The following is a 16,373-nucleotide window of genomic DNA, read 5'->3' on the forward strand; positions in this document are numbered from 1 at the left end:
TTTTTTTGAGAGAGATAGGTAATACACCTCAACATAATGAAGGCCATCTAGAAAAACCCATAGCTAACATCATATTCAATGGTGAAAAACTGAAAGCATCAGTGTTTCCTTCAAGATTAGGAATAAGGGGATCCCTGGGTAGCTCAGCGGTTTAGCACCTGCCTTCAGCCCAGGGAGTAATCCTGGAGTCCCGGGATCGAGTCCCACATCAGGCTCCTTGCGTGGAGCCTGTTTCTCCCTCTGCCTGTGTCTGCCTCTCTCTCCCTCTGTGTCTCTCATGAATAAATAAATTAAAAAATCTTTTAAAAAAAGGATCAGCCTGTTTCATATAAATTTTATTTTGAAAGATTTTATTTATTTATTCATGAAAGACACAGAGAGGCAGAGACACAGGCAGAGGGAGAAGCAGGCTCCATGCAGGGAGCCTGATGTGGGACTTGATCCCCGCACCCAGGATCACGCCCTGGGCCAAAGGCAGGCACTCAACCACTGAGCCACCCAGGCATCCCTCACATAATTTTTAGAATCAATGTGCCATTTGCTACAAAATAGCCTGCTAGGATTATGATTGGATTTGTTTGGTATATAGATCAGTTTAAGGAGGATCAAAATCTAAACAGTGATGAGTCTGCCAATCTGTTCGTAGAGTACATCTTTCTAATTATTTGTATCTTGTGAAATTTCTCTTAGCAGTTCTGAGTGTACATGTATTACCTGTGTTTTGTTAAATTTATTCCTAATTATTGTGACACTAATGCAGATTGAATTGGTTTTTAAATATTCATTGTCTAATTGAGTTTGTGAAGGTTGCAGAATACAGGATCAACACACAAAACCCAATCATATTCCTAAATGTAAGCAGTGAACAATTGATAACAGAAATATGAAAAACAGTGCCTGCCATTCACAATATCTTGTCACCCTCCTTCAAAAGAAATACTTAGGTATAAATTCATTAAAACATAAGTTGTGAATACTGAAAACTATAAAGTGCTGCTAAAAGAAATCCAAGACCTAAATAAATGGAGACATCTGCTTTTTGTGGATTGGAAGACTTAACATAATAGTGATGTCATTTTTCTCCAAAGTGATCTATAGATTCACTACAATGTCAATCACAGTTCTAGCAAGATGTTTTGTAGGTATAGATCAGCTAGTCTGATAATTTTTATGTAAGGGCCAAGGAACTTAAATAGCAAAAACAAATTTGGAAAAGAACAAAGTTGTAGGGATCACTTTAGTATCAGGCTTCAGTAATCAAGACCGTGTGGCCTTGGGGGAGGGACTGTTTCATAGATCGATGGGAGCAGGATAGAGGGTTGTAAAGTAGACTACATGAATATAGTCATTCCATCTTTGACAAAGGTGCAACATCAATTCATTGAGAAAGGGGATAGTCTTTTCAACAATTGTTTTCTAACAATGGGTCCTCCATATATGGAAAAAAAAATGGATCTCAATTGAAACCTCAGTCCTTACACAAAGATTAACTTGAAATGGGTCATAGATGCAAGCATAAAACATAAAGGTATAAAACTTTTGGAAGAAAACACAGGAAAAAAAATCTCTATGTGACCTAGTGTTAGAAATGATGCCAAAAGCATATTCTAGAATAGAAAAATAAAATTGTACTTCATCAAAATTAAAAACCTTTGCTCTGCCTAAAATACTGCCAGGAGAATTAAGAGACAAGCTACAGACTGGAAGGAAATATTTGCAACCTGCATATTTGACAAGGGCTTGTATCCAGATTATATAAAGAACTCTCTAAACTCAAGAACTCTCCAAACTCCAGAAAATCAACTTAAAAATGGGCAAAGGACTTGAACAGATATTTCACCAAAGAGGATAAAAGGATGACAAACATGTGAGAAGATACTTAGCATCATTAGCCATAGAGAAATGCAAATTAAAACTGTGATTGTATACCACTACACACATATTAGAATTGCCAAGACAGAAAATAATGACACCACCAAGTGCTGGTAACTGGGACTTTCATGCACTGCTAGGAATGAAAAATGCTACCCCACTCTGAAAAAGCATTTGGCAGTTTCTTCGGAAGTTATATATACACTGATCATGTGACCCAGCAGTCCTACTCCTGGATATCCATCAGGGAAATGAAAACTTGTGTTCCCTCAAAAATCTGAACATGAATGTTCATAACAGTTTTATGTGATGGCCAAGACCTAGAAACAGCCCAGATGTACTTCAAAGGATGAATATGTTACATGTGGTACATTCACACAATGAATAGCCCTCAACAGTAGAAGTAGTGATACACACAACACCTTGGATGAAACTCAGAGATATTATGCTGAGTGAGGGTCAAAAGGTTATATACTGTTTGATACCTTTTATCTGGCATTCTTGAAAAGACAAAACCGTAGTGCTGGGAAACAGTCTGGTAGTTGCCAGGGGTTGTGCACAAAGGTGAAAGTTTGTAAATCACTGAGTAGTGCCAGGGACATTTTGGTTGTTGGAACTGTAATATACCCTCTTTGTGGTGGCAGTTACATAAATATGTACATGTGTTGAAATTTATAGAATTGTACATTAAAAGAAAAAAGTCACTTTTACTATATAATAAAAATAAGAATTTTTTAAAATGTCAAACTTCATTTTATTTTACAAATCTTGTTTTTAAAAAAATCTTGTTTTTTTTAAAGATTTTATTTATTTATTCATGACAGACACACACACAGAGAGAGAGAGGCAGAGACACAGGCAGAGGGAGAAGCGGGAGCCTGACATGGGACTCGATCTAGGGTCTCCAGGATCACACTCCAGGCTGAAGGCAGCGCTAAACTGCTGGGCCACTGGGGCTGCCCTAAATCTTGTTTTTGTTTTGTGTTCTATATGTTGCTTTTCTCCCCTCTGACTTTGCTTTGGTGTAGGTCCTTTTCATATACTTGTTCTCCCTTCTCGGTAAGCTCTTTGAACTTGGAAACCCATATTCTTCAGTTCTAAGGGTTTTCTTGGTTTTTATTATTGTTGTATTTTCTCCATGTTTCTTCCCTCCACTCCCCTGCCCATTTTCTCTGTTCTCACTTGCTGATATTTTTCAGACATTGGAACTCTTAGCTTGTTAGTTCTCTAATTTTTTCATATGTTCTCTTCTGTTTTGTCCTCCTCTTCTTTGTTTTTGTCTTTTTGTCCACTTCTGGAGATTTACTTAATTTAAAATTGTCAAACTGTTGTTTAATAACCAAGAGTTCATTTTTTGTTCTTGGATTATTTCTTTTTAAAGGTATCCTAGTCTCATTGTGTTGTTGTAGTATCTTCTATTAATAGTAGTATTTTTCTTCTTCTTAAATACTTTTCTGTTTTACTGTTATGTATTTATTAGATGCTTTCCTTCAATATCTGATGGTCCTTTGCTTATATTTGGGAGGAGGATGAAAATGCTCACTGAAAGTACATAGCATGTTGTAGGGCTTGTCAACTTTGAGTTTCAGTCTTCAACATTCTGGTTGGGCTGTATAGTTGGGGAACCTCCCAAGGCAGTATCATTGGTGCTTTCTTTTTAATCTGATTGGAATTTCCAGAGGAGATTTGTGTGTTTGGCGAGTCCTACATGAAGGGAAGGATCTAGTTCAGGGGAGAGAGAGGGCTGTGGGTATCAGTATCCAGGATACTCATTTCATCTCCTTAGTTTCAGTTCAATATCTGTCCTCAACTGTGTCTCTGTATGCTAACCAAGAGGCCCTATGTTTTACCTTTTCAAGGAATAAATTTTCAGAGTTCTGCTCTGGTAGCAGGAAGGAGCTGGGGAGCTAATTCCTTCTGAAACAGACTTTTACCAACACTCATTCTAGCCATCCTCCTCTCCTTCTCCACTTTCAGTTATGTAGGTATCTTGCGCTGCCAGTCTGAGTCTTTCGGGGTCTCTTCTATGTAAAATAAGGTTGGTTCTTGGTTTGTCCCTATGCTTAGCTTATGTTTCAGTTTTCTGCACTCGATCAATATGAGTGAACATGTTCAGGCTTGAGTGAAAAGAAGTCTGAAGAATCATTAAAATAGAGCTTCAGTCGCAGCCTCTCAATCAATTCCCATACTAAGTCAGTTCACAGATGCAGGACCCTTGAATAAAGGGGTATTTGGGTCACTTTATGGATGGACCCCCACCATGCAGCAACGTAACAACTGGTAGAATGGCCACATTTATTTTTCTTGATTAAATGGTAAAGTCATTTACCATTCATCAGTTTACCTTCCTGCTTATAAATTTTATTGGTAACACTCCTTCCCTTTTGTCTTTCTTGTTCTTGTGTGTCTGTGACTTAAAAAACCTGTTTATCGTTTTAGTGGAATTCTAGCAGAGAATGAGTATGCTGTGTATGTTCAGTTCCATCTTTTACCTGCAATCTCTGTTTGTATACTTTTGCTAGATGATATACAGTCTCAAGGCTTTGAAGATCACCCGTAACCTAGTGATCCTAAACTTATGTTTAAAACCCTATTTCTCGTACCTCTTGATCTTTGGACATAGAATTACAACTGCTTACTCAACATTTTCTCTTAATATATGTAATACATACCTCAGATGCTTCATTCCCAACCTTTCCTTTGATTTATTTATTTATTCATTCATTCATTCATGAGAGACACAGAGAGAGGCAAAGACATAGGCAGAGGGAGAAGCAGGCCCCATGCAGGGAGCCTGATGCGGGACTCGGTTCTGGGTCTCCAGAATCATGCCTTGGGTGGAAGGTGGCACTAAACCACTGAGCCACCCGGGCTGCCCCTCCAACCTTTCCTTTGAAATGCCTACTTCTCATCTAATCTTGTTCTCAGTACTGCTTACTAACCACCCACTTGCTTGATCCCAAATCTTCCTTCTTTTCTTTTTTTTTTTTCTTCCTTCTTTTCTATATCAGCTTTATCAGCAAGTCCTGTCAGTTCTAGGTAAAAAATATATCCAGAAATAATCTAGTTCTCTCCATCTTTATGGCTGCTACCCTGATCAGAGCCATTTTCATTTCTCACTTGGGTCCATGAAGTCACCTTGCAGCCCTCCCTGCCTGCACTTTTGCTCTGCTTTACAATCCACTGTCTGTACAGTAGCCAGAGTGAACATTTTGAATTCTAAGTTAAGCCACATACGTTCCCTGATCCAAAACCCATGGTGCTATCCCCCTGTACTGTGAATGGTGTTTCACACTCCTAACTCTGTCCATAAGGTCTATGCCTAACACTTAGCCTTCAGCTCCTACTAGCATCTTTCTGGTTTCCTCTCTGGTCACATAGGCCTTTTTGTTATCAAACACACCAAGCTTATTCCCTCCCTTGGAGCCTTGGTAGTTGCCATTTTGTCTCCCTGAATATCCTTCCCCCATGTCTTCCTATGGCTCACCCCTTAGTTCATTTGAGTCTCTGCTTAGATAGCATCACCTCTGAGAAGACTTCCCTGACCACCTGCTCCACCTGTCTTCCAGATTCCTCTATTACCTCATCTTATTTCTTTCCTTTTGAAAGTATCTTGTTCTTTATTGTCTTTCTCTAGCCATTTGAGTATAAAGCATATGAGGGCATTGGTCTGATCCGTCTTGTTCTTTGCTGGTGCTATCATACCTAGAGCAGAATCTGGCCTGTAGTAGACAAATAGTCAAAGACTCTTGGGTGGACGGGTAGGAGGAGAGGGTGAACAAACGCTCGTTGAGTTCTGTTTGGACTGTTAGCATGTTGATTCTTCTGGGGCATCTCAGAATTGAGCCTTCATACAGAGTTCTTTCCCATCTTGACTGACTCTCCTTACGAATGTCTTTATGTGTCCCCCTCTCCTCCTGCCAGTAATTCTGTTTTAGGGCTGAAAGTTTGAATTGCCAAATAGCAGATGGCTGATCCTCTTTTTCTTTCTCCCTGCCTTTAGCCATGCAGTCACACCTTAAGCTGTATTTTGTGCAGGAGCCAAGATGAGATTTTGGCGGGGGGTGGCCAGCACGTTTGCTCATCCCCCAGACCTTCCAGGGTGTGGTGCTGGACTAGAAATGAGAGATTGCAGCTAGAAATTGAGTCCTCCTGGCTCACCTTTCAGTATTAGCAGTTTGCTTTTGCTTTTCTGCTTTCTCCCAGTCTGTCTTTTGATTTTTAGCATCAACTTCTGCCAGCCACTGATCCTGTTAAAACTGCCAATGAGAGTGAGGCAGGGTGGTGTCAGTTTCATATCCTCATCTTCAGAAAGGAGCTGCAAGATGACAGATTGTGAAGCCGCCTCTATCTAGTCACCAGCTGTGAATACGATGCTCTCTAGCCTGCTTGTCCTATGGTCATGTGGCACTTCAGTGTTTGTAGGTCCGCTTATAAGTTTCTTTTTAATATTTGATGAAGTGAGGATGAACCCAAGAAATGACCCCTTTGCTTTTTTGTTTTCTTCTCTCTGTTTTGTACAAATCAGGAGGTTCATCAAGAACGGATTGCGTTGGAAAACCAATTGGAACAACTTCGTCCAGTCACTGTGTTGTAAGACTCAAGTAACAGTGGGTGACTCTTTCTGCCAAGATCTTTCCTTTGAATGTTTCAACCCAACTACTTGTCATAGATGTCCAAGACTGTGTGAAAAGCTGCGAGCAGCAGATATAATCCATATTTCCTTTTCTCCTGTACATTTTACTCTGGTGGAAAAAATGCAACTGATTATCACACTTGAAATTATAATTATCAGTGGAATTTATCTCCCATTCTTAAGTACTTCCTCAAGTTGTTAGATGTTGCTCCTTACCAAAAACCAATCTTCTAGCAAATAAAAACAAATTAGAGCATTATTTATTTAAGGAATTTATGATTTGTATAAAACCTTATAACCTAGTACTTTCAGGATGCTTGTTTTATTTTTGTATGTATATCAAATACAGTAGGTTGGTTTCCTGAATAATTGGGATTCCAACTGGATAGTCTTTGGCATGATGATAATAAAAGCAAAAACTAAAATAAGAGCATCAGATTTAGACTGGCGCTGTGCCCTCCGCCACCATATGCCAAAAATTGCTTCTCTAGTGCCATTTTGACATTATATCTAGCTATAAATAATACATAACTATTGTTTTCTGTTGAATGGCAGAGATTTATTGGGTCTTTGCACCTCTATAAAGTGGAAGTTTTGTCAATGATCTATTTAACTTGGCCCAGCTAGGCCATCAGCTCACAAAACTCAGTCCTTTCATGTAAATTTTTGGGCAAGAACAATCTGCTTTAACCACCTCACCCGATCAAATTAAATAAATAGTTGCCAGATCTCTACTTCTATCCTGCATGGGATAACATATCTGTAAGTGCATGTGTTTGGAAGCTATACATCAGATGTGAAAAGCTGAAGAGACTCTTTGGACTGATAAATATTTGTTACTTGAGCCCAGGTATTCACCCTGCAGAAGAAGGGGAATGGTTGTTACCAGCAATCCAACAACTCTGGTAGTTATTTTTGTCTTTGTTATTTTAACCTGGATTGTGATTGTATTGAGTATGAAGGAATAATGCAAGATAACTGATCTTCACTCTGGATATACAACTGTTTGTTCCCTGTGAAATGTACCCTTGGGAAGTGATTGGTTTATATACAGTCCAGCAGAGCCCACTGACTCCAGTGTATGTGATGTAAAACCCCGAACTCAAATTGCAGAAGCCAGTATCCTATAGAAATTTTGATCACCTGCTCCTCCTGTGAAGGTCAGGTTGAAAGTGGGAATTGACTGATTTTCACAGGGATCAGGGCACACCTGCTTTAACATGACTTTGAGATACTGATTACAAGAAATGCTATCTCTTGTGCATTTTGATAATTTAGCCATTCTTAGAGTAGAGGGGTGGGGTGTGCCTGGGGTCCTTTTTGAAGTGATTTAGGATTGGTTTGCGGTGTGGGACTAAGCCTTTGGTTTCAGTAGAGTTGACAGCTTTTAGAATAAGTAGGTATTTATTTAGTGCTTCCTTATCTTATTTGCCAGCTTTATCAATAGCTTAATGGCAGAAGGGAAAGACTCAAGCAGATATTTTCCCAAAGAAAAACAAATTGTTGATTCTATTCTGTACATATTAAAGGATTTTGAATTGATTTGATTTTGAGAATCTTAGAACTTGAACTGTTTCTCTATTCCCCCTTTCCTTCCATTTGGTTGCCTTTTCTGTCCCTCTGGGAGGGTTTTGGAGTCATTTTAAACCCTTCCTAAGATTATGAATAGGTGGTGCAGATTTTTGAGATAACCTCTTCTCCCATGTTCTGAGATCTGGGGGCTACCACAGATTTTATCAACAGTGTCCTTGTTGCAGACATTCCACAGCATGCTTAGTTTTTGTTGCATTCTACCCGGGAAAGACCAGCTTGTGCGCTCCATCTCCTCATCTTCCAGTACATACACAGTCACCCGAGATAGCACTGCATGTCCAGTGAAGAGGCATATGAAACTAAGAAATTTTAGTTTTTATTATATGTTTAAAAATATTGATATATTTTTCCCTCATCAAGTCAGTGCCAGCCAGAGTAAGACAAATTGGAGGTTGGGGTTTTGTTTAGTTGGCCTGGTTTTCACTAAAGGAACAAACACACACTGGACAGTTAAAGTTTCATGAATTGTGTAGTCTCACTACTATTTTAAGATGAGCATTGCATTAAAGCACACATCAGTTTCTGTATCCAGCTTTTGTGACTGCACTTAATGGTGACCATTAAGTGTATCAGTTGCTTAGAAGTGGATTAAAAAAACCAAATACACACTATTATTATTACCTGACTAGTGTTCTTCTTCTATGTCTCTCTTTTCTCAGAATGTGCACTTTTAAGATTATAGCTCCTATTAATATTTCTGTGAGCCTTTAATGTGATTTCTAGGAAGGCTGGGTTATTGAAATCACCATTATACCTCTTCTATAAAACTACTCCAAAATTAGACTGCTTATTGGGCAGAATTCAACAGACAGAAGGTCGAGGTTGCCCCCATCCATGGGGCTTTAATAAGCTTGTTGTTAAGTGGTTTCCTCCAGAGGGGTCCTGTAGTCCCAAGGATGAAAGCTCAGTAGGAATTGATAGCAGATTTATGGGGCACCTCAGTGTCTCTTGTATGCAGTGTACTGCTCTTGCACCTCCCTGTCCAGCAGACATGAAGCAAAACCAAAAGGTAGATATCTAGAAAGAAGGTCCGTGGTGTTATCAAGGCAGATAATTGCACTTGCTTTAGTTGGGAAGATCTAACTGCTTTATAAATATTAGAGAAGTGCTTTGGGCCTGATGGGGAAGGGAGACATCTCAACTGGAAGCTATGCCCATTTTACTCTCCTTGGAGAATAGGATGTCACAGCTGAGAGGACTTGTACTGTCTCCTGCAGTTTGCTTGTGGGGGAACCAAGGCCATCAGAAACTACATTTTCTAGCCTAAGAATCTATAGAAAGATAAGTAGTGGCAGAGTTGAGATGCCAGCTGATCTTATGGATTCTAAGTCAAGTCCTCTAGCCTCTAGCAATACTAAAAATAGATGAGAAGGTTTTCTTCTATTCACTGTGTTGAATTTTATTTACTTAGTAAGTCTTCGAGTATGAAAACATGTTTCAGTGAGTTTTAGATCTAGATATTTCTCTTGGATTGAAGCAAAAATTAAATCTGAAGGGAAGAATAAGATTGAACTATTTGTTCTTCTGAACACCTCACCTTTCATGATGCAATAAATTACTCTGAGTTTCTTGGCAGAACTTTTGACAGCTGTTGCTTTGAATGGATTCCATTCCTGTATTCCTTATGGGAGTTTGTTTTTAAAATAGACTACTGCGATGGAAATGAACTCAATATGTAGTAAGTTATAGTTTTCTTCGATATATCTTTAGTTATGTGGGTTGCAAATGTTCGATTTCAGCATATTTTAGAGGGAGTAATCAAAAACATGAGTTTTCCTTTGATTTCCTACCAGTGTCTGAACTATCATAAAGCATTCTTTTCTTCATATGTGACTTGATTCTATAGTATCTTTATAAATGATAATTTGTCTATTTCTTAAATAATCTCACAACCGTGGTAATAATAGATGTGTACTCAGAAGATCAATAACAAAATCATCTGGAATGGATGTTTCTCTTGCAATTAAGACAGGCATTTGCAAATGCCTTCTTCTAAGCAGTAGTTGGAAAGATCTCAGTTATAGTATAACACCTTACAGCTAAAAACATTTGTTCAACACAATCAGACCTCGTGACTAGACATTGCCAAAGGAATGTAATTTTGAAAGTGTGTGCGTATATATATATATATACATACGCACATACATATATTCATGTATATATATATATGAATTCCAAATATCACAGCAGCCAGATCTTCTCATATTATTGACAAGTAGGGCTTATAGGTTGTGGTTTGAACATTATGAACAAAATGTAATATCAGTTAGAAAAAGGTAGGTCTTTTTCTCCTCTAGTTAAATAGAACACTATTTGTTTTCATGGCAACTTTGGTTTCTCTTTCCGACTGGCTTATTCTGTTGCAAGTGTACTCTTTTAAAACTGATTTCAAAGATCTCTTGAATTTACACGTTAGTGATAGGTGTTTTTTTACATTCTTTTTTTTCCATCATGACTCAGTGTGGTTCAAGTTCCTAGTAGAAGTGGGGATTTGGGTTTTTGGAAGTCTGAGGTGGCATATCCTCTTTTGGCACAAGCAAAAGGCTACTGCCCACCAATGCCAACAGCTCAGTCATTGATGGCAATTTGCATGTGAGTCTTACTCTGTGAGCCACCCCACTTTGCTTGTTTGCAATGAGAAATGCGCCTAGTTCTGTGACCCTCCCAAGAGTAACCATAAGAACAGACATGGAGGACCAGACTTGAAAAGTAGCACAAACTCTAAGAGCTGCTCCCCTCCTCAAAAATAGGCATTCGGAGTTTACCTTACAAGTGCCTCTGAAACAGCCAGTCTGTTGATGTGAGCAAGAGATCCCAGATACACAGTTGCTTTTAGGCTCAGGTAGTTATTGTCTACATTTGCTAACCTACATGATCACAAAGGAAGCTTTTCTAAAAGGCATTGCAGGGTTTCAACTGAGAGGGCTTTTTCTAGTTATAGAAGCCTGCTCTGTTCTTAACAACTGGAAAATGTTTATTTTTTTGTGTGTTCTTGCTCTAAGCTAAGTTCATGGGTGTAGGAAGTTGGAGAAAATGGGCTTAAGGCTCTGGAGACCAGAGGACATGGGACTTTTAAGAGGGCTGCACTAGGGAAATTCAGGGACTAGTTCCGTCCTATTAAAGTAGTCTTTTGGACAACAGGACTGGATCGTAAAGGTCCTTTATGGAGTTCTGCCCTCAGAATGGTGCAGTTGACACAAGAACCCCATTATATGGAGATTGGATCAGCTAGTTTTGTTGTTTTTGTTTTGTTTTAAGGCAATTTGTATGAGGACTTTGGCTGTACCCATCTTGGGAACTGGGTGTACCCTTTTCTTTAGCACTACCACTCCTTTTGTCTTCAGTGCAAGTATGATGTTCAAGAAAGCCAGAGGCGGGAAGAGCCATTTTAGTCTTTGTTACAGTGGGCCAGGAGGGATAATGAGCTGATGGTCTATTTTAACCTTGAGGGTAAAAGTGTATATTTTTTCACTACAAGTACATTGAATAGTAAAATGAGTAACCGCAAAGTATATATTTAATGCCTTCTGTCTTTTCATGATAATGTGCGAACAAGTTCTATTAATATTTTACTTAGCCAGAGTCTTATTCACTTGCTAGGCCTTGGGAACATTATGTATATTGATCTTAAACATAAATAAATATAGGGTAACCTATATTTGGTTTGTGACTTGTAGACTCTAACCTTACTGCCTCTTTTTCACACTTGTTGGAAAGTCTGTGAAGAACATAGTAGGTTAAAAATCTCCAACTTTGGAAAATGTACATGATGTGAAACTGGGGTGCTATGTTAAAAATAAATGTATGATAACTAAGTGTGGCTTTTATGGACTCTTGGTGTCGATATGTTGTGGCCTGCATTTTTAGTCTTTTTCATTTAATGGAAGAACTGTAGAAAAGATTTGGAGATCTTCCCAATTAATTGAATCAAAGTCTGAGATTTAATTATTTTTACATCCTGGTGATCTGAGCTAGGCCCTTAAACACCTATACACAGTAAACCCTGGTTGGTCATGGGATATCATGCCTAATTCAGTGCATTTTAAAGATCCACTGAATTGAAAACTTGGCCTGATGTGGGTCCAGGTAATTTGCTTCATTGTGTCAGTATTCTTTTTGTTGAAAACTGTACCCACCATCATATCCTTAGTTGGAGTAGGGATGAAGGGGGAGAGATCAGGAAGAGTGGGCTTGAGAGCCCAACCAAGTAACCTGTCACCCCAGTTGCAGGCTCTCACTTTAAAAATTTGAATATTTTGAGGAGTCTAACCAGTCTTATGTCACATGGGGGTTTTATTCTGTATAATAAATGCATATGGTGGGCTAGACATGTGATATTTCTCTAGTATTTCTTTTATTTTTATAAAGATTTTATTTATTTATTCATGAGAGAGAGAAAGAAGGAAAGAGAGGCAGAGACACAGGCAGAGGGAGAAGCAGGCTCTCTGCAGGGTGCCCGATGTGGGACTCCATCCCAGGTCTCCAGGATCAGGCCCTGGGATGAAGGCAGGCGCTAAACTGCTAAGCCACCCAGGGATCCCCCATTGTCTAGTACTTCTGAATACCAAACGAACTCTGGAAAAAATCATCTGTGATCTGGCGGATAAGCTTGCACACTGCAAATCACCTGGCCCTGACCTTTCCAAAACACCAGTAAGGATCACTGTGTCCCCCACTTTAGAGATAAAAGAAATTTGAGATCATCTAGGCAAGTGGTTCCCAAAATGTGGTCTCCAAACCAGCAGTATCAACATTGTTGGGGAACCCATCATTGGAGAACACTTGAATCAGGGACTCTGGGAGTGGGCCCAGCAGCCTTTGTGATAACCAGCCCTCCATGTGATACTGATGTGATGCCCATGAAAACTGAACTACTGTTCTTGCTAACTACATTTTATTTTATTTTTATTTTTATTTTTATTTTTATTTATTTATTTATTTATTTTTTTGCTAACTACATTTTAAAGCCAAAGAAACTATGGTGCAGAAAGGCAAATGAACTCATCTGGATTTCAGTCACAGCAAAGGATCAGAATGTTCCCAGGGCAGACTTTCTCCTGTGCTATGGGAGAGAGTCATGAGTTTGTTCCCTCTCCTGATACTGGCTGTGCTCTTGCTGTATATCAAGCACTATGTTGGGACTGGAGGTGAGGTCTACAATACAGAAGCCCTTCCTTCAAAGAGCTCACAGATTCCTACACAGGAATTGTAGTGCAGTGGGGGACACTTACTAAGATGTATCAGGGTAGGCTGACTGCTGTAACAGAGAACTCCCAAGAGTAGAGTGGCTTGACCCAGTGAAAGTGTATTTCTCACCTTATAGTGCAGACTGCATGTTCTTAGTTGCCCCATTTTCTTTGTGGACAGGCAGGAACCCAGACTCTTAATGTGTGCTTTCATTTTCCTGTAAGGCTAGAGAGTTTTGTCCTTTTAGCCTGTATGTGGAGAAAAAAATGATACTATAGGAAGTTTCTCTTAGCAGAAGTGCTACACAACCCTTCGTTGCATACTTAATTTCCCAGAACTCAGATGGCAACAGTTAATTGCAATGGAGATGTGAAATGTGGTCTAGCTGTCAGTTCAGGAGGAAAAAGTTGCAGTGAGCACATTGTCCACCAGACGGCACAAGGCCAGTTTGCTCTGAGACATACCATGTGGGGGAGGGACATGTAATTCAGACTGTGGGGGATCCAGGAGAACTTCATAGAATAGTCTTAAAAGAGGGATAGGCACTCACTAAGAAAAAGGGTGTTCTAGGCAGAGGAAGCTGCATGTGTTAAGGCAAGGCAGTATAAGAACATGGTGTATTCTGGTAACTGCAAAAGATAGTCCTTTGGATGGAGAAGCCAGTGGAGTGTGGAGGGGAGGAAGTGGCAGGCGTCGGGCATGGGGGCTGGGTGGGAAGGCATGTCATGAGAAGCCATAAAACATCCTGAAATTACAGCCTCTTTCAAGATTTAAGCACAAATGCATGAAGTCACTTCACTAATATTCAAGGAGTGATTTGTGTTCTCTTAATTTTTTTTCTACCCCCTAGAAAGGAAATGTTTCACTGGAAGACTGTAAACTAGTGTTTCTGACATGAACCAAACCTGTTAGTTTGATTTGTTACATATCTTCTGGCATGTGTTTGGACACAGGACCAAAGCCCAGAACACAAGGGACTAAACCCTGCTAGGCAGGAGCTCTGTCAGATGACGTGAAACTTTTTCCATAATCAGTTCGGTCATTTTGGGGGAGATAATGGGCACTGAGATGACCAAAAGATCCGGGACTCTTTTATTCCTTTTTCTTTCTTCTCTTTTTCTTTTCTTTTCCTCTTTTCTTCCTTTCTTCTTTCCCTCCTTCTTTCTTTTTTTTTTGGCAAGAAGGCTTAACAAAGTGCAGAAATGAAGAGTTTGGAAATAAAGCTGAAATGCCAATTTGTTTGGAACACAAGTTCCATGAATTTATTTAATAATTCCGAAAATCCCTGAGCCTGGGGAGGAATACTCCCAAGTATAGCATCTTTATGGCAAACTCCCAACTTCAAAGAGTACTGCCATATTGTTTTTCCAATAGGTATTTTGGAAGTGCAGACATTGGTGTTGGCAGGTCTAAGTGATTTTCTCTTCATTGCATTTGGGTTTCACTCAGAGTAAATATATATGTATAAATAGATAAATATTTAAAACAATAGTAACCACAGTAATTGTTTTGAATGTAGGCCAACAGAATGTGGGGGGGGGGTTGCATTTTATCATTGGCCAGTGTCTAAACAATTTTAGAACCACTGGCACATGGTGAAAATAAAAGACTGACTTGTAGTCAGTTTTGTTATTTTTTTTTAACATTTTACTGAGAATGCCCCCCAGTTTCTTGGACCTGAGGTGGAGCACTCCTGCATTAGGTACATCACTGTGGCACAGAGTACAGGCCTCCACCCCTGGATTAGACTTACTCAAAGCTACAAGGTTGAAGGAAAGCCAAGAGGAAGAAAGATAATGCTTGGAGAATGAAATAAAGGAAAGCAAAGAAAATTAAATACAGATACAGAGAATTGTGATGTAGGACCTTTGAAATGCAAATGAAATTGGCTTGAACCTCAACCCATGTGTGGTGAGGGACTGCATCTCCACCTCTCTGGAGGTTGTGAGAGGCAGAGGTAATGGTAGATAAACTGATGTTTTTATCCTCTTCCCTTCTGGCTCTGATACGTTTCCTAGGAATTAGTTTGATAGATGGACCATCTATTTCCCTGCAGAACATCATTTACATGAGGCATTTGCGTGTCTGTGTATGGGAGATGGGGTGGAGTGGGAAAGAGGCAGAATTTCAGAACATAGTTTATATCCAGGGCCCCCCTTCTCCCAACTCCAGGGGACGTTCACATCGTGTTCTGTGTGAGAGATGCCCCCTTGTGGTGTGTGCTGCGGCTGACCCATTCACGGCTCTGAGCTGTGCAGCATATTCCTGTCCCTCTTTGCAGATGTGTCTTTCTGCTTCTGCTGGCAGAGGGAAGGTGGCAGGTGGGAACTGTGGTGGTCCTGCTAGTATTTCTGTTTCAATACCCAGACCCCCCACTACAGATCTCATTTCTCCCCTCCCTGTTTCTACTCTAGGTCTGGGCCACTTCATCCCAACCATGTGCAGTCCTGCCTTTGCCCCCCAGGGGACTATTTGGCAATATCCAGAAACATTTTTGGTGGTCACAACTTGGGAGGGCATCTGGTGGGTAGAAGACAGGGGTGCTGCTGAACATCCTACAGTGCATAGCATAACTCCCCCCAGAGAGTGATCCGACCCCAAATGTTAATAGTGACCGTGTATGAAACCTGCTCTAGAGGAGCCCTCCAGGCTTCCTTCACTTCCCTCAGTTATTCAGAGCTAGGTAGCCTTCTCCCTGTCATTGCCATGAACACCCTTTCACATGGTCACAGCTACAGCAACCGGTTCTGCTAAGTTAGTCCATTAATTTAAATACCTCCAGGGTCCGAGCAGCAGTGTAAATTAGTGAAGTGAGTTGGGAGTAAGATGAGAAGTGGTACCAGCCCATCCGTCACAGTGGTAGGGAACAATAGATGGGGATTGTGACAAATTGGAGCTTGCATACCCTGGCCAAGAGGGCAGATGTGGATTATTGCCCTATGGGCTCCTGTGTTGCTAAATTTCTGAAACCTTGAGAGAAGCTCAATATCTCCTCTCCTTTACACCCTAGAAGGGCTGTTTGGTGTTATTTACTTTTTTATTGAGATATAACGTACGTGTACCAATTTTTAAGTGTTCATCCCAG

At 40.0% G+C, this 16,373-nt stretch overlaps 1 protein-coding gene across 6 annotated transcripts in view; it reads left to right on the forward strand.

Moving 5' to 3' along the window:
* REPS2 (RALBP1 associated Eps domain containing 2) overlaps nt 1–11,916 on the forward strand; it is a 227,493-nt gene extending 215,577 nt beyond the window's left edge. For all 6 annotated transcript variants that reach the window (XM_041740770.1, XM_041740772.1, XM_041740771.1 and 3 more), the window contains one exon: nt 6,401–11,916. In XM_041740770.1, coding sequence (XP_041596704.1) covers nt 6,401–6,469 — 69 coding nt within the window. In that variant the 3' untranslated portion in view covers nt 6,470–11,916. The remainder of the gene's footprint in view (nt 1–6,400) is intronic.
* Nucleotides 11,917–16,373: the final 4,457 nt, after the last annotated feature.

Source organism: Vulpes lagopus, chromosome X (genome assembly GCF_018345385.1).
Source record: "Vulpes lagopus strain Blue_001 chromosome X, ASM1834538v1, whole genome shotgun sequence".
Classification (NCBI taxonomy): Eukaryota; Metazoa; Chordata; class Mammalia; order Carnivora; family Canidae; genus Vulpes; species Vulpes lagopus.